The 18,874-nt window shown below is 42.3% G+C and overlaps 1 protein-coding gene across 1 annotated transcript in view; it reads right to left on the reverse strand.

The window, feature by feature from the left end:
- Positions 1 to 15,233, reverse strand: part of diras1a (DIRAS family, GTP-binding RAS-like 1a) — a 15,947-nt gene extending 714 nt beyond the window's left edge. The window contains exons 1-3 of the mRNA XM_030050312.1: positions 15,124 to 15,233; positions 1,199 to 1,382; positions 762 to 932 (exon numbers count right to left, since the gene is read on the reverse strand). Coding sequence (XP_029906172.1) covers positions 762 to 932; positions 1,199 to 1,336 — 309 coding nt within the window. The 5' untranslated portion in view covers positions 1,337 to 1,382; positions 15,124 to 15,233. The remainder of the gene's footprint in view (positions 1 to 761; positions 933 to 1,198; positions 1,383 to 15,123) is intronic.
- Between the last annotated feature and the right edge of the window lie 3,641 nt (positions 15,234 to 18,874).

The following is an 18,874-nucleotide window of genomic DNA, read 5'->3' on the forward strand; positions in this document are numbered from 1 at the left end:
CTTGGTTTCATGATTCATTATTATTATTGTTGTTGTCATTGTTGTTGTTGTTACCTTTAAAATGAAAGGTATCAAACTAGCTCACTGGCTCGCATGTTTTCTTTGTTTTGTGTTTTTCCTTCAACATGTTAAAGTAAAAACTGTAAAAATTAACAGTTTCTTCGTTGAGTTTTATTTCACTGGAGTGAGAGCAAAACTTGACTAATCTTAATCCAATCCAGTATTGATGTAATTTATTCTAACAGTTCTCAGTTAATGTACTGTAACCTAATGTGGTCTGACATATTGTAATCTAATCTATGTAATGCAAACAAATCTAACTATGTATCTATTATTACTAATATTAATGTAATATACTAACATTTCTAATTTGACCTCATCCAATCTAATATTAGTGTAATTAACTAGTTCTTGTCTAATGTAATGTAATGAAATCTAATGTTATCTGACATAGTATAATCTAATCTTAATCTAATCTAATATTACTGGAATGCAATAATTCCCATCTAATGTAACGTAATCTAAAGTAATCTAATCTGACATATTATAATTTTATCTAATTTATATAATATTTTTGTTATATAATCTAACAATTTTGTCAAATCTAACAGTAATTAATTAAGTCTAACAATTCTCATCTAACATAATCTAGTCTAATCTAACCTTAACTGGTCTAAACCTTAACCCCAGTCCTGATCCAGCTGTTTAGATGCACAGAAACACACCGACACACACACACACACACACACACACACACCTACCTGCTGGTAGATGGGCTTGAGCTCTTCCAGTGATTGGCGGCTGGTGATGGAGTAGACCAGGATGAAGGCGTGGCCTTTGGAGATTGACAGGCGCTGCATGGCGGGAAACTGGTGACTTCCTGTGGTGTCGGTGATCTGCAGTGTGCACACGCTCTTATCACAGCTGATCACCTGCGGCACAGCACAGCCTCGTCAATCACAGTCAGCAACAATCAATCACAGTCAGCAAAAATCAATCACAGCCACCTTTTAAAACAGTTCATCCTGTTCTGGGTTTGTTTGAGATTTTGTTTTTCTTCTGATCTTTCAGTTTTATTTCATCGTTCACTTTGTAAATACTGACTTTGGACGGATGTGTGTGTGTGTGTGTGTGTGTGTGTGTGTGTGTGTGTGTGTGTGTGTGTGTGACTCAGTATGTATGTGTGTGTGTGGCCCACCTGTCGGTAGGTGTCCTCCACAGTGGGGATGTATGTGTCTCTGAAGGTTCCCTTGACGAAGCGAAGCACCAGCGAGCTCTTCCCGACGCCACCGGCCCCAAACACCACCACCCGGTAGTCGTTGCTCTGCTCGGGCATTCTGGGAGTTGGAGTCCTGCTGCTGCTCTGACGGCTGACCTGAACGCTGAGGATGGGAGGAGGAGGAGAAGCAGCTCTCAGGAAAAGTAAAACTGTCACATAAAGCAGAGAATCATCAGCAAAAGGTTTTTAAAATCCCTCATCGAGGCTGTGAGTGCTGCAGCCTGAGAGTAAACAACCAAACAGGGCTTGGAAATAAACAAGTAAACAAATAAAAAGAGCAGGAACACACCAAGTTTGTGGTAGACTGTCAAATTAAAACCATGAAGGTATTAAATTATATTACGATATTACAGGGGTTTACAAACTTTATTCATGTTCTGGACCCTCAGCTTGACTTTCAATCAGCCAAGGCCCCCCATCTAATCATTTTAGTAAATATATATGGAGTTTTCTTGTAGTTTATTGTATTTTAGCTAATGTTCTGGTAATTTCCTTATAAATTTCCCCCTTTTTTAAACTAATATTACAGTAAATGTGCTAATAGTGCAGTAACTAATTTTTGTATGTTGGGTGAACTGCTCCTTTAAGCGTCAGACAGCAGCAGCTCAGTCAGTGACGTGCAGCAGGAGTCACGCCTCTGTCTGTCATAGATTATCTTTAATCTGAACGCAGCAGCTGATCGATGTCTGTGTGACCTGAACACCTCCAGGCTTTTATTTTGAAGCTCTAGTCCTCCAGGGAAGAGCTGCTGAGCAGAAAACTATATTTATAAATATTATATTACAATTTTATATAAAATTATGTTACAGGATTATTTATTCTTATTCTTAATATTTTATCAGCATTATTATTTTTTTTTATTTCAGGTCATCTTTCTTGTGACTTTATACTCATTTCTCATCTGTTTTTGAAAGAAATCTCAGGAATCTGTTCAGGTTTCAGAGGCTTTTCCTAAAATGAATCTTCATCGGCCAACATAGCAATCTCTAATCTTAATCTTAATCTTAATCTTTCTTTTTGAAAGAAGAGTGGGTTTCCTTCAGGTTTCTGAGGGTTAAAAGAAAGACCTTGTAATGTGAGTCATTTTTTATTATTTTGATTTCCAGGCGGAGCTGTGAAGGGGGCGGGGCTGTGAAGGGGGCGGGGCTGTGAAGGGGGCGGGGCTGTGAAGGGGACGGGGCTGTGAAGGGGACGGGGCTGTGAAGGGGGGGCTGTGAAGGGGGCGGGGCTGTGAAGGGGGCAGGGCTGTGAAGGAGGCGCAGCGTCACGGCTCACTTTACAACTGAAATGTCGCAGCTTTCAAAACATCCCGGCGTGACTTTTCTCCTCGCCTCGGTTACAGAACGAAGCGGCACCGTCCCGTCCCAGCCTGCAGAGTGTGTGTGTGTGTGTGTGTATGTGTGTGTTGTGTGTCACACTACATGAGTCCAGCCTGAGTGTGACTCAGCTCAGCAGGCGGCAGGATCTCTGACAGTCGCCCTGCAGCCTCTAACGAAGCCCCTAAAATAATCTCTCTTCATTAATATTCATAAGTTTCATGAGAGAACGTGAAACAGAGCAGAGGCCTTTGGGAGTTTCCCAGCATGCCGAGCTGCATTCCCAGAATGACTAACGAGTGCTGATTGCATCTTTGCATCTGGTTAGAGCTGAGCGCTGATAAGAGGCGAGGAACCTGCAGAACACACACCTTCACCTGGCCCGAGGCCGGTGTGCCCCGTCCTGCCGGCTGCCTCAGGACTCTGAGCTGCTTCAGCTTCACTCAGTGAAATCTGTTCAATCTGTTCCAGTCTCATTTCAGTCAAACGCATTTTTGTGATTTTTCAAAAGCTGGAACACAGAGACTCTTCATCAGGCACACAGACGATGTTAGCTGCTCTTCAGTCTAAACGCCATGTGCTACCTGATGTGGAGCAGGAGAGCAGGAGAACAGAGGACAGGAGAACAGGAGAACAGAGAACAGGAGAACAGGGTGCAGAGTCTGTGGCTCTCAGCTGCTTCACGTGGAACTAGGGTTGGGTACGATACACCGATACGATCGACATAATACATAATGTGCAAAGAACCCTTCACAGAGCCCTGCTGTCTGGGTTCTCTGCTCCGGGCCATGGTTCTGTGTGAAGCCAGAATCATTTCAAGAAAAAGTCCAAATAAAACAGAATCAGAATCAGAATCAGCTTTATTGGCCAAGTGAGTTCATATAAAAGGAATTTGACTCCAGTAAACTTTGCTCTCTCTTAAAATATGGAAAGGAACCTCATGTGGTTCTTTAAATGTTTTTTTGGTCTTCTTTACAAAAGTAGGAAGGGTTCTGCAGGGGTACCAATATAAAGAACCCTCAAAGGATTTTAATAGAACCCTTATAAAACACTTATAGAACCCTCATAGAATCTTTACGGAGCCCTATGAACCCTTAGTGAACCCTTCAAGAACCTTTAAAGAACCCTTCTGTAATTCTTCACAAAACCCTTACAGAAGATTTTATGAGCCCGTACATGGAACCCTTATAGATCCTTAAAAGAAACCTTAGAGAACACTTACAGAACGCTGATCACTCCCTTACATAGAACCCTGGCAGAACCCTTAAAAAAAGCCTTACTGAACCTTCAGAGAACCCTGGCAGAACCCGCGGTGCTCACAGTGTTCTCAGGTTCTCAGGTTTTCTTCCTGACTGACGTCTTTCTCTTTTCTCTTCAGTGACAAATTTAGGCGAGTGACTAATCAGCAGCTCGTTAATCAATCTGTGCAACACACACACACACACACACACACACACACACACAAACACACAGCTGCTCCCATGGATACACACAATAGACACTGACAGAAGATGTGTGTGTGTGTGTGTGTGTGTGTGTGTGTGTGTGTGTGAGAGAGAGAGAGAGAAAGTCTCTTGGAGTTGTCTGGTTGCCATGACAACAAGACCCGAGAGAGAGAGAGAGAGAGAGAGAGAGAGAGAGAGAGAGAGAGAGAGGAAGGGGGCGAGAGACAATAGTGATTTATATACTGGGGGTGTGCAAACATGTCATCAGGCCTGTCAGAGGGCGGTTGCCATGGTAACCTGCGCACATCCTCTGATGTCACTTCCTGTTCAGGCAGGATGAAACTGCCACAAAGTGTCAGAACGTCAGGATGATCAGAGGAACACGTGATGATGATGATAATGATGATGACATCATGGAAAATCATGTTGCATCATGGGATTCGTGTTCCTGTGCTGAACTGCTAACAAGAATTTTCAAACTCTAGTTTTCAAACGATATTTCAAAGCCTGATCGGCTCCCTGTGAGAGACTCTGATGAAACAACCTGCAGAACAGCAAGAAATTAATATAAAAATATAATAATGTCATGATTCAAAATGGGTGGGCTGTCCCTTTAAAGTTCCGAGGGAACTGAGTGGGAGAATATGTTTGGCCCTGCAGCCGCTCTTATATCACTATATGGTAACTTCTTCAAAATGGGTGAACTAGCCCTTTAAAAACAAAGCACAATATCTTCCAGTTCCATTTTATTTTTCACTTCATTTAAACATTTAAATCCTGTCTCTCTGCACTTTAACCCCGTCCCTGCTGTCTGTCTGCATCTAACCCTAACCCAGCACACTGGACTGGACTAGACTGAACTGAACTGAACTGAACTGGACTGAACTGAACTGGACTGAACCAAACTGGACTGGACTGGTCTGGTCTGCTGTGTGAGACGTGCTGCTGGTCTTTAGTCACCATATAGGGTGTTGATTTTATGATTTTATGTGTGCATGTGTTTTATCTTGTGCGGGCAGTGCATTTTAAATTGTTTTATTATGTGCTTGCCTTGAAAAGGCAACACATCTTAAAATCCTGCATACTTATTATGTGCTTGCCTTGGAAAGGCAACACATCTTATTGTTGTGTTTTATTATTATGTGCTTGCCTTGGAAAGGCAACACATCTTACTATCCTAAATTATTATTTTTATTATTATTTTTATTATTATTTTTCTGCAAATTTCTTCGGCGCGCTACTCCTCCTACAGCTTTCATTGTAGGCCCACACAATGAATTGGGAAAATGTGTGGCCCCATTGGGAGAAGTGTGCTATTACTTTTATAAGGAATCCAACATCTGGAATTCCCAAAATTCCAATTTTTGTGGCAAATTTGGCCCATTCGAATGAATGGGCCAAAACTTTCGGAGGCTCCAGCGCCCAGAGCTTTGGACCTAGGTCCACACACCAAATTAGAAAAATTTGCGTCTTTGAGAGAGGAAGCTACCTGCGAATTTTCAAACGGATCCGACATGCCGTTTTTACGCAATTCCGGTTCGAAGTTGACGCAATACACACTAATGGAGAGAGCTAGAGTGAGTGACGTCACACTTAGAGTGAAGCAGCCCTGAAAAATCGCCTGAAAATTTTGTCTCAAACTTGCTCTGCTGGCCACAATTTTTACTTCACATGCATGAATTTGGGATCAAATTGTAGGAAAAATAGTTGTGCTTTGAAAAATGTAAAGACAAAAGCAAAGTATCTTCAACTTTTTTCATTTCGACTCTTAACGAGGCGGGAGTCCCAGCTCTCTCCCCCATTCAGTCCCATTATATCGGCAAAGCAAAGTCGCGGCAGAAAAGCAGAAACACACACGTATTCTACTCGCCGTTTCTCGGGCATTTTCGGGAGTTGGAAAATAATTTAACCATGGTTTAAAAGCTCAAAGCCTTAGGATTCTCGTGGTGCAATCCATTTTCTGCTCGGACTTACTATCGCGGAGAACAATGCGGTAGTTTGACCCGTGGTTTTCGGCGATCTCTCACTGTCAGTCAAACTGTGTCATTCATAGACGCTAATTTCGGGCTCCGCCCCCCTGAGCTCCGGTAGCGCAGCGGTAACCTCTTTGCCTCTCGTGCTGGAGAACGGAGTTCAATTCTCCTCCTGCCAGGATTGGCAGATTGGGCTATTTTTAATTCTGTTGGGCAGGGAACAATCACGTTGGGCGTCTACTTCAAAATTGGGCTGCTTTTGGCAACATTTGGCTGCTTATGAACTTTCAACTTTCAACACTAATTCTGCATCAAGGTAAGAAAAAATATGGAGCCTATTTGTGTGACTGTGACTGATTTACGGTAGTTAAATAAATAAATACATGAATAAATAAATAAATATGCTGGAATGTGATACTTATCTCCAGTCTTCACCCACTCTACTGATCTCCAGTCTTAACTCTGTTTGTGACTGTATCTACATTTACATCCAAAGAGCGTGAGCTCCCTCTACTGGCAGCCCTGTAAATATATACAAAATAGATGTTATTATAGTTAATAATATTAAAATAATAATAAAAAAAAATTATGAACATTTTTTAGATGTGTTCCAATATCCCTCAGTAATAGTCAGGTAGCATAACAACCTTTTATTTATCTATATAATTCTCTTGGGATTTTTTTTGGAAGTAACAAGGTAACCAAGAGATAAGAAACACATTGGATGAAAAATAATTGTTTTTTGTTGGTATTTTATGGCTGATTTAAAACACGGGTCAAAACTGAGCCTAACACCGGGGGTGTTACCATGAAATCAACACAAGAGCAAGGTTAATTGCATATTTTAAGTTATTTACGAATCAATTTGAAAACTACATTTTCGTGGCTGTGTCCCGCCCTCTCTCTCCCCTCCCCAGTCCCCTGCTGGCCTGCACTCACATTATCAAGCCCAAACGCGCTCCAGCGCGACTACCCCCGGTATACACGTCACATTGAAATACACACATACATTCATCATGTCTTCCTTTTAACTAACAGACGTTTTGTTTCATTTAAGGGGTGTTTATTTACCTTGACAGTTTCAGAGGTAACTTCCTCCGTCTGTGTCCAACTGACAGCCGGAGCCCCCATTTATTTTTTATTTTTATTTTTGATTCATAATAAGAAATACATGTTATTGTGGGACTTACCTTGTGCATTGTGATAAAGGGAGAACTGTCTATTGTGGTGATACCACTTCTTATCACAAGAGGGCACGCTAAGACAAGAATTACAGTCCGTCCAGACGCCGTGCTCGGCTACATTCGGCTGTAATCGTCAGAAGAGTTCAGCATGCAGTTATCAACCAGGCTGAAATGTGTGCGTCTTCTGTGATGTATGATTGACAGGTAAGCAGACTGTTTAGATTAATGGAAATGTGCGTGTGTGAAATAGTGTATGTGAGTGGGGTAGCGAGACATATCAAAGAGACTCACGAAGGAAATATATTATTTATTTGATGACGTGAGTAAGCTAACTGTTATGGCTAGCTCGCTCGCTAAGCGCTAATTACCCTTAGCTTGCTCCCGCGACCCGGAGCTAACGTCAACAGACGGTGGGTGATGTTTATTATTATGGAGTGCAAAATGTAACTAATATAGTCTGCCCCCTTTACTTGATGTCGTAGCACAGTGCACATGACGGTCGCCTTTGTTTTTATGTTGATCCCCTGTTGTGTTCGTGCTCTTTACATTCGGCTGTAATCATCTGAAGAGCTGCACGTGCAGTTACGAACCAGGCTGCAATGTGTGTGTCTTGTTATGTATGATTGACAGATGGAGAGTAAACTCGTCTCGACCACAACGCCCTTGTAAGCGTCGTCCTTTGCAAGTGTGCCACACTATATGACAGTCTGTGTGCGCGGCGCACCTGTCAGATCTGGTTGATTGTTATTATCGGTTGATTATTGATTGCGCAATGCCGCCGTTCGCATCAAACGATTTTGCGGAGGGAGGAGGACTGCATGATTTACGTCGTATCCACGTTCGCGTGCCCGACCGTGCATGTGCTTGTGCATGACATAACCACCGCGTGTCTTTGAGTATCACGGATGTGTGTAGAGCGGCGAGGAGAGACAGAGAGAGAGAGAGAGAGAGAGAGAGAGAGAGAGAGAGAGAGAGCGAGCGAGAGAGAGAGAGAGAGAGAGCGAGCGCAGCAGTTTGTTTTGAAGCTGAGGCGCGTGATATCAGAGAAACTAATACAGTAGACAGGCTCTGGTGATGTTGCGTGTAACCCGACATGCGCAAGGCAAGCACATTAAAGTTTCTTCAGAAACTTTCTATCTTCTAGTTTTTATTATTATTATTATATTTTATTTTTCTGCAAATTTCTTCGGCGCGCTACTCCTCCTACAGCTTTCATTTTAGGCCCACACAATGAATTGGGAAAATGTGCGGCCCCATTGGGAGAAGTGTGCTATTACTTTTATAAGGAATCCAACATCTGGAATTCCCAAAATTCCAATTTTTGTGGCAAATTTGGCCCATTCGAATGAATGGGCAAAACTTCCCGAGGCTCCACAGAGCAGAGCTTTTGACCTAGGTCCACACACCAAATTAGAAAAATTGGCGTCTTTGAGAGAGGAAGCTACCTGCGAATTTTCAAACCGATCCGACATTCCGTTTTTACGCAATTCCGGTTCGAAGTTGACGCAATACACACTAATGGAGAGAGCTAGAGTGAGTGACGTCACACTTAGAGTGAAGCAGCCCTGAAAAATCGCCTGAAAATTTTGTCTCAAACTTGCTGTACTGGCCACAATTTTCACTCCACATGCATAAATTTGGGATCAAATTGTAGGAAAAATAGTTGTGCTTTGAAAAATGTAAAGACAAAAGCAAAGTAGCTTCAACTTTTTTCATTTCGACTCTTAACGAGGCGGGAGTCCCAGCTCTCTCCCCCATTCAGTCCCATTATATCGGCAAAGCAGAGTCGCGGGAGGAAAGCAGAAACACACACGTTTCCAAATCGCCGTAAATCGGGCATTTTCGGGAGTTGCAAAATAATTTGACCATGGTTTAAAAGCTCAAAGCCTTAGGATTCTCGTGGTGCAATCCATTTTCTGCTCGGACTTACTATCGCGGAGAAATATGCGGTAGTTTGACCCGTGGTTTTCGGCGATCTTGTCACCAGCACCAGTGTCATTGCTCCTGTCTGCTTCATAGAGAGTAATTTCGGGCTCCGCCCCCATGAGCTCCAGTAGCGTAGCGGTAACCTCTTTGCCTCTCAAGGTGGAGAGCGGAGTTCAATTCTCCTCCTGCCAGGATTGTCAGATTGGGCTATTTTTAATTCCGTTGGGCAGGGAACAATCACGTTGGGCGTCTACTTCAAAATTGGGCTGCTTTTGGCAACATTTGGCTGCTTATGAACTTTCAACTTTCAACACTAATTCTGCATCAAGGTAAGAAAAAATATGGAGCCTATTTGTGTGACTGTGACTGATTTACGGTAGTTAAATGAATACATAAATGAATAAATAAATAAATATGCTGGAATGTGATACTTATCTCCAGTCTTCACCCACTCTACTGATCTCCAGTCTTAACTCTGTTTGTGACTGTATCTACATTTACATCCAAAGAGCGTGAGCTCCCTCTACTGGCAGCCCTGTAAATATATACAAAATAGATGTTATTATAGTTAATAATATTAAAATAATAACAAAAAATTTATGAACATTTTTGAGATGTGTTCTAATATCCTTCAGTAATAGTCAGGTAGCATAACAACCTTTTATTTATCTATATAATTCTCTTGGGATTTTTGGGGGAATTTTTTAAGATAAGGGATGGATAAGGAAGCCTAACAAGGTAACCAAGAGATAAGAAACACATTGGATGAAAAATAATTGTTTTTTGTTGGTATTTTATGGCTGATTTAAAACACGGGTCAAAACTGAGCCTAACACCGGGGGTGTTACCATGAAATCAACACAAGAGCAAGGTTAATTGTATATTTGAAGTTATTTACGAATCAATTTGAAAACTCCATTTTCGTGGCTGTGTCCCGCCCTCTCTCCCCCCTCCCCAGTCCCCTGCTGGCCTGCACTCACATTATCAAGCCCAAACGCGCTCCAGCGCGACTGCCCCCGGTATGCACGTCACATTGAAATACACACATACATTCATCATGTCTTCCTTTTAACTAACAGACGTTTTGTTTCATTTAAGGGGTGTTTATTTACCTTGACAGTTTCAGAGGTAACTTCCTCCGTCTGTGTCCAACTGACAGCCGGAGCCCCCATTTATTTTTTATTTTTATTTTTATTTTTGAATCATAATAAGAAATACCTGTTATTGTGGGACTTACCTTCAGTTGTGGTAAAGGGAGAACTGTCTATTGTGGTGATACCAGTTCTTATCACAAGAGGGCACGCTAAGACAAGAAATACAGTCCGTTCAGACGCCGTGCTCGGCTACATTCGGCTGTAATCGTCAGAAGAGTTGGTATGCCGATATGAACCAGGCTTCAATGTGTGCGTCTTCTGTGATGTATGATTGACAGGTAAGCAGACTGTTTAGTTTAATGGAAATGTGTGTGTGTGTGTGTGAAATAGTGTATGTGAGTGGGGTAGCGAGACATATCAAAGAGACTCACGAAGGACATATATTATTTATTTGATGACGTGAGTAAGCTAACTGTTATGGCTAGCTCGCTCGCTAAGCGCTAATTACCCTTAGCTTGCTCCCGCGACCCGGAGCTAACGTCAACAGACGGTGGGTGATGTTTATTATTATGGAGTGCAAAATGTAACTAATATAGTCTGCCCCCTTTACTTGATGTCGTAGCACAGTGCACATGACGGTCGCCTTTGTTTTTATGTTGATCCCCTGTTGTGTTCGTGCTCTTTACATTCGGCTGTAATCATCAGAAGAGCTGCACGTGCGGTTATGAACCAGGCTGCAATGTGTGTGTCTTGTTATGTATGATTGACACATGGAGAGTAAACTCGTCTCGACCACAACGCCCTTGTAAGCGTCGTCCTTTGCAAGTGTGCTACACTATATGACAGTCTGTGTGCGCGGCGCACCTGTCAGATCTGGTTGATTATTATTATCGGTTGATTATTGATTGCGCAATGCCGCCGTTCGCATTAAACGATTTTGCGGAGGGAGGAGGACTGCATGATTTACGTCGTATCCACGTTCGCGTGCCCGACCGTGCATGTGCTTGTGCATGACATAACCACCGCGTGTCTTTGAGTATCACGGATGTGTGTAGAGCGGCGAAGACAGAGAGAGAGAGAGAGAGAGAGAGAGAGAGAGAGAGAGAGAGAGAGAGCAGCACGCAGCAGTTTGTTTTGAAGCTGAGGCGCGTGATATCAGAGAAACTCTAATACAGTAGACGGGCTCTGGTGATGTTGCGTGTAACCCGACATGCGCAAGGCAAGCACATTAAAGTTTCTTCAGAAACTTTCTATCCTCTAGTTATTTTTATTATTATTATTATTATAGTTTATTATTCTGCACGTTTTCGACGCGCTACTCCTCCTACAGCTTTGGTTTTAGGCCCACACAATGAATTGGGAAAATGTGGGGCCCCATTGGGAGAGGTGTGCTATTACTTTTATAAGGAATCCCACTCATGGAATTCTCAAAATTCCAATTTTCCTGAAAATTCTAGCCATCCGAAATGAATGGCCAAAACTTCAGAAGGCTCCAGGGCCCAGAGCTTTTGACCTGCGTCCACGCATCAAATACGAAAAATGTGCATCTTGTGGAGATGAAGAGGTGTGTCAATTTTCAAACCGATCAGACTTTGCAATTTTTCATAATTCACGATTTAAATCACGATTTTGCCCTCATAGAAAAAGAATGGGAAATCGGCAGACACTCATGCATTTTCAAAGCCTCACAGCTCCCTCATTCTTTGGCCCACAGACTCCATTCAAAGCTTAAATGACTCAGCAGATGTTCAACTTTATGTGTGTCATCTTCAATTTTTCATGTCTGCTTTAGTTTGCCATAAAACACAGTTTAGGTTTGGAGTTATTTTTGAGCCGCCTCTGACTTTTGAATGAGTGTGTATTGCGTGAGCTAGAGTGGCATTCCTGAGAACTAGAGTGGAGCAGCCCTTAAAATTCGCCTAAAACTTTTGTCTTTAACTTGCTCTCCTGGCCACAATTTTCACTCCACATGCATAATTTTTTGGAAAGTAGTAGGAAAACTAGTTGTGCTTTGAAAAATGTAAATACAAAAGCAAAATAGCTTCAACTTTTTAAACTGTGACCCTTAACGAGGCAGGAGTGCCAGCTCTCTCCCCCATAGACTCCCATTATATCTGGAATGCAAAGTCTCGGGAGAGAAGCAGAAAGACACACTTTTCCAACTCGCTCTAAGGTGGGCATTTTTGGGAGTTGGACAATAATTTTGACACAGTTTGAAAGCCCAAAGCCTTGCCTTTCTCATGGTACATTTTATTTTCTGCTCATTGACAAAAAAGCATTTGTTTGACCACTACTTTTAGGTGATTTTTCACAGAAGCAGCACTGTCACTCATGCTGTGTGCTTCATAGAGCCTCATTTCTGGCTCCACCCACATAAGCCCCAGTGGCACAGTGGATAGTGTCTCTGCCTGCCATGCAGGAGACCAGGGTTCAACTCCCCGCCTGGGCAAGAGCCACAACACTACACAACCCTCAAACAGCATAGGGCTGGCGGTTTAGCGCATGTCCAGGCGCTCGCAAGGCAAGCACATCAAAGTTTCTTCAGAAACTTTATATTTTTATTTATTGTGCTTTATTTTATTTTATTTTATCTTATCTTATTATTTTATCCTATTGTTTACTTCACCTTTTATTCTGCTTCTATTGTGTTATCTAGTTGTGTTTTATCTTGTTGTGCAGCACTTTGGAAAACCTTGTGTTTGTTAAAATCGTGCTATATGAATAATAATAATAATAATAATAATAATAATAATAATAATAAATAAAGTGGATAGCATTTTTGCAGATTTTCTTTGTGGTATTTTATTGTTTATTTCCTGGGAAACAGTAAAAACATTGCTGACTCCTCCTGCACTAGGGGGGCGTGTCCTGATTTTACGACCAATTAAATGCTTTCTCGAATTTTTAGGTCCCTCCCCACGACTTTAAACTCTGCCGGTGGCCGAGTGGCGTGCGGGAACACCGAGGAGCTCGCTGGGAATCATGGGTAGTCAGTGTTTTTTCGGTTGTGCCAGCTCTCACAGCCTCACTCCAAAAACAACTTCCTCATCGTCATCGTCTTCCTCCATTTGGTCCCGTCTTCTTCGGTGGTGAGATCCAGTGGCGTTGACGAAGGTGGCGGTGAGACGTTCTCCACGACAGAGCGTAACGAGTGAGCGTCACACACGTTTGCCGCTATTGGCTACTGTAAACGCCAATCATCATCCGCAACAGGTCCCTGCCTAGCTTCCTGTTTTTACAGGAAATAGGTAAATATGTGGAATTGAACTGAGCTCTGCGGCTTCATGGGTCACAGGTAGCCCCTCCAACCCGAGCGAAGTCATGCCACCTCTGACACAAACAGACAGGGCTCGAAAATTAGAAAGAAATGACCTGAAAATTAGTAAGAAATTAGTCAAAAAAAAAAAAAAAATGTGGATGAATGTGTGGATGAAATAACACCTTTCAAAATAAAAGCCTGTCCATATTCTCCTGGGTTTCAAAGGGTTAACAGGAGCTGAACATCAGACTGCTGATTCTGGATCAGTTTGGACACACACACACACACACACACACACTCAGCATCACACAGCACTTTACTGTGTTTCATCCCACAACAGTCCAACAGTAAAATATTATAAGCACCTTATGGGCAACTTGAGTCGATTTTGTATTATCTTTTATGGTTTCACTGCAATCGATCAACAATATTGGGTTTCCTTTATTAATTTTTTTTAACTCATATGATAAAACTGAAATCACCCTATAGTATTCCCACAGGCAGCAAAATGGCTCTCTTACATTATTTTATGATAATTCTGTCTCTTGTGGTATAATGTTATAGACACTATATTATTACACATGACTGTAATATTCACTAGGCTACTATAATAATCCCAACCCAGGTGTGAGTCTACAACACCTGTGACACCATGTTTATGATATCACTAAAATAATACCACGATATAGTATGTAATCGTATATACGTGGACACACGCACATATATAGTACTTGTTATGTTTAAAAATTCATTCTACATATTATCAGCACCTTACAGGTCTTTATAGCGTTACTTCTACAGATTAATTTATATATTTTATAGTACATATAATAATATATTTTAGAGTACTTTGATATCATCGCGCTGCATCCTGGTAAAAAAAAAAAAAAAAAAAAAAAAAAGCCATAGGTACCATTCTACAGCCCACTGTTCTCCAGGCGTCACGACACACAGCATTACACAACTCAGAGGTGGGTTCCTATAGACCCCCACCACCACACGCACGCACACACACACACACACACACACACACACACACACACACACACACACACACACACACACACACACACCCTCCATCCAGCTGACGCGCTAATAATGGCCCCCACGCACCTGACCTGCGCTTTTGTTCTGCCTCTTTAACATGATAATGTGCAACCTGCTCCTCGACGCTGCGACGCGCTTGCATGTCCATGCACACGCGCGCGTACACACGCACACACACGCACAAAGAAACACATATGAAAACACAGATGAACACATATGAGTACAAAGCGTGATGACACTTGGTTCAGTGTGGACGCGCAGGATGATGATGCAGCTGATTCGGGATCGGTGCGCTCCAAACGGACCTGCCGGATCCGTTTGAGGATATCGATCACCGATCAGCTGTCAGCCGCGTCACAGCCTCACCAGCGCGGCCGGAAGCCGGATCAATCCGCGGTGCGTAAAAGTCTCCAAAAACAGCGCAGCGGCGTGAGAGCAGCGGAGGATCTGAGCGGCTGCTCCCACCGGTTTGGACTGGCCCCGCACAGGCCTAACCCGGTGTGTGTGTGTGTGTGTGTGTGTGTGTGTGTGTGTGTGTGTGTGTGTGTGTGTGTGTGTGTGTGTGTGTGTGTGTGTGTGTGTGTGTGTGTGTGGACTCACCGTGCTGCTGCTTGCTCTCTACTCCGCGGTGGATGTGAACATCGTGGACGCCGCCGCGCTCTGACTCACTGAACCAGACCTGCTGCCGCTCCTCGTACATCCCTCTTCCTCCTCCTCCTCTTCCTCCTCCTCTTCTTCCTCCTCCTCTTCCTTCTCTTCCTCCTCCTCTTCCTTCTCTTCCTCCTCCTCCTCCCCCTCCTCTTCCTCCTCCTTCTGTATTATCCTGATATAAAGGCAGAGTAGGCGCGCCTTCCTCTTTCTATATTTAATCTCCGCAGCCGAAAGCCGTGGAAGGAGTGAGTGAGTGTGTGTGTGTGTGTGTGTGTGTGTGTGTGTGTGTGTGTGTGTGTGTGTGTGTGTGTGTGTGTGTGTGTGTGTGTGTGTGTGTGTGTGTGTCGGGCGTGGGGTGGGAGGTGGGGGAGGAGTGGGGATGTCCCTCTTCTCAGGCCTCCATCCACTTCCGGTCTGCTAAAAATATTACAGTTTTTTCCAATTGCTAAAACACAATTTTGCAAACTAGGCTGGTTTCATCAAAATACTTAACACAATTCACAACACAACACACCCAAACTGCAAAATACCTCATATATCCTGCAAAACGAAGCACTGCAACCAAATATAGCATTATCAAAATCAGACTTTTGCACCAAATGGCATGCACTCCATTCATATTACCAGATTTTTGTCTAATTAACTACACACTGTTGGGCATAATGAAAAGCACTCTCATCTTTACTATGCTTTGCCATAATGCTAAAATAGTTCAAATTGTAGAAAATTCTTCGAATTCCTCACATGGACAGAAATATTTGCAGATACACACTCATGCTGTTGAAACATTTATTTATTTGTTTTATTTTTCACCAACAAGTCAGTGCAACATATGCACAGCAGATATATTTACATTGGAGTGAACAAAAATATGATCACAAAAAAAAACAAACTGAAAAAGAAAATTGCAGAAAAAATGTGCAGAAAAAAAAAATATATATATATAAAAAAGAGGCAAGAAAAATAATTAGGCAGCATCTTGCCGCACGGCCACAACGCCTCGTCCACATCACAGCAATATCCTCCCCTGCCAGACATTGAGGGAAGAAGCACCTTGAGTGCCTTATCCATCCCTGAATCACACCCACATCATCCTCTTCCTCTCTCTGCAACATCTTCTACTGTTGTTGTAAAAAAAAAAAAAAAAAAAAAAAAAAAAGGTGCTCACCTGTGGTCTTGTTATAGTGCTTACTTCCTGATTGAAGTGGTAACAATTAACCATTGAGGTGTTTGGCCAGGTGGCACATATGCTGGCCATGTAGTGTCATTTTGAATGACAGTGTTTTGAAATGGCAAACATGTGACTTCACGTCAGATTGTTGTGTCTTATGCAGAGAAACGCGTTCAGTGCATTTAAAAAGTGCCATTCTGAATTGCAAAATGTTTGAAAAGCAGAAAATGTGTTTAGAGTTTTGGAGACTTGAGAAGAGGTTTTGCTCTCTGTCACTTTAAATAATTGTGCTATGAATGTCATTTTAATGTGTTAGCAATTGGAAAAAACTGTAATGATGATTAGAAAATAAACAAATAAAATAAATACATGATATCAGTCATAGCCAGCAGAATAGAATAGACAGAAATAGAATAGAATAGAATAGAATAGAATAGAATAGAATAGAATAGAATACTCAGTGTTTCAGTAGTGTTTGTGGCAGTGTTGCCGCTGCTGCCACTGAGACAGTTCTGTTTGTTTTGCAGCATTACTTTAATGCTTTTAAACGTATTTGGTTATTTTAGTGGGATTATTAGTGTGTTTATTCAAACAGTTAGCACTAAACTTGTTAGAATTCATTCATTCCAAAAATTAAAAAAATATACATCAAATCAAAATCAAGTGCTCAGATATTTTTTTTAAAAATGCCCAAACAGAGACACAGAGGCTCCCAGCTGTGGACCGCCACCTGTTTTTATTCCTGTTGAAGGTAAGAGTGTGTAAGAGTGTGTAGGAGTGTGTAGCAGTGTGTGTGGGTGTGGAGGAGTGTGTTGCAGTGTGTAGGAGTGTGTAGCAGAGTGTTGCAGTATGCTGCGATGTGTTGCGGTGTGTTGGGGTGAAGGTTTGTTTTTTCACTTTGACAAAGCCAGGCTAACGACTCCCATAGACTTCCAGTCTTTATGCTAAGCTAACAGGAAATGCTACCCATAGGAAATGAACCACTGGACGTCCCGAGGAGACTGATTCTGTATTTTGTGGATGTGATTCTGCAGCCATAAAACAACGGCATCTTGGAAAAAGGTTTTTTCTCACAATATTCTACTGTAACTGTCCTCCAACAACAAAACCACAGAAGAAGAACAACAAACAAAATGTGCTGGAAAAAAATGAAGCAAAATCTGTCCTTCTTTGTGGGTCTGGACATAAAGCCTTCATCTCACTTCTTCACCTCCTCCTCCTCCTCCTCCTCTGGTCTCCATTCTGGTCCAAACCGAATGTTTCTCTGTGGTTCAGGCTCTGGTTTGTAAATGCTGAAAGCTGATTGGTCAAACAGAGAGCGGTGTGTGCAGTTCATCCTGCAGAGTGACAGAAAACGACAGGAGAACGAGCCTCAGTTTGACTCACCTGGTGAAAGCAGAGACTCCAGGTGTTTCAGACGCAGAGCTGCAAGAAGCACTGAGGGAGTCGACACACTCAGATAAAAACTGGAACAGGTGAACAACAGGTGCTGAGAGCAGAGAGTGGCTGCAGGTGACGGGAGCGCAGGCCTGTGTCTCCCTCTAGTGGCAGCGTGCGGCGTGACGCCCGGCCGGGGACGAGGCAGGATGAGGCAGAAGCTGAAGACGAGCTCAGACACACGGTGCAGTGCTGCCTTTTGACCAGCGGGGGCGGCGCTGAGCTGCTGCTGCACATGAGGGCCAAAATGCTCACCTCACATTTTTTTTTTATTTTACAGTTTCTGTTGTGACGAACCCATCTCTTACAGATTTTATCACTCACTGGTTTTTGCTGAGAATTTTACTGTTGCCTTTTTTTTTTTTTTTTTTTTTTTTTTTTTACATTTGCACATGTTTAAATGTCTTCTTTTTTGTTCCTATTTTAATTCGAATTATAATAACTTGTTTTTTTAAATGGTTGTGTTAGCTCTCTTTGACGCTGTGGCATTTCTCACTGTTTCCTGAAAGCGTTTTGAAGAACCATTTAGGAAGCAGTGTTTTTGTGAGCGTGGCCTTGAGCTCTCAGCCTCTCATCCCAAACTCTTCAGCAGCAGAGACTCAGGAGGAACGGGGGGACGTGGAACTCAGGGACAGAACAGGTTCAGGTTCTTGTGCATTTTGGACTTTGGATTTTGGAAAGTTAGAAATGCAAAGGGGGTCTGATGAGGACAATCACGAAAATGTGCCTGTGAAATGACATCTAAGCATGAATTCAAAGTTTCAATAAATAGCCTACACTTCCACTGTGCAGTCCAATCACCAGAATATTAGTAACTGAAAAGGGTTTGGGTTAGTTTGGACGAAGTGCCTAACCTCCTCAGAACACACAGAACCTTCTGTCCTCCTCACAGAGACGATTCATGTCTCCAACGTGGTGCTTTATTATTATTATTATTATTATTAGGCCTATTACTATTATTATTATTATTTTATTCAGCTATAGCAAAACTGTCCCAATCACCATTATCATTATTTGTATTAGTATCATCATCATCATCATCATCATCATCATCATCTACATCATTTTTTTTTTTTTTTTTTTTTTTTTTTT

Source organism: Myripristis murdjan, chromosome 4 (genome assembly GCF_902150065.1).
Source record: "Myripristis murdjan chromosome 4, fMyrMur1.1, whole genome shotgun sequence".
Classification (NCBI taxonomy): domain Eukaryota; kingdom Metazoa; phylum Chordata; class Actinopteri; order Holocentriformes; family Holocentridae; genus Myripristis; species Myripristis murdjan.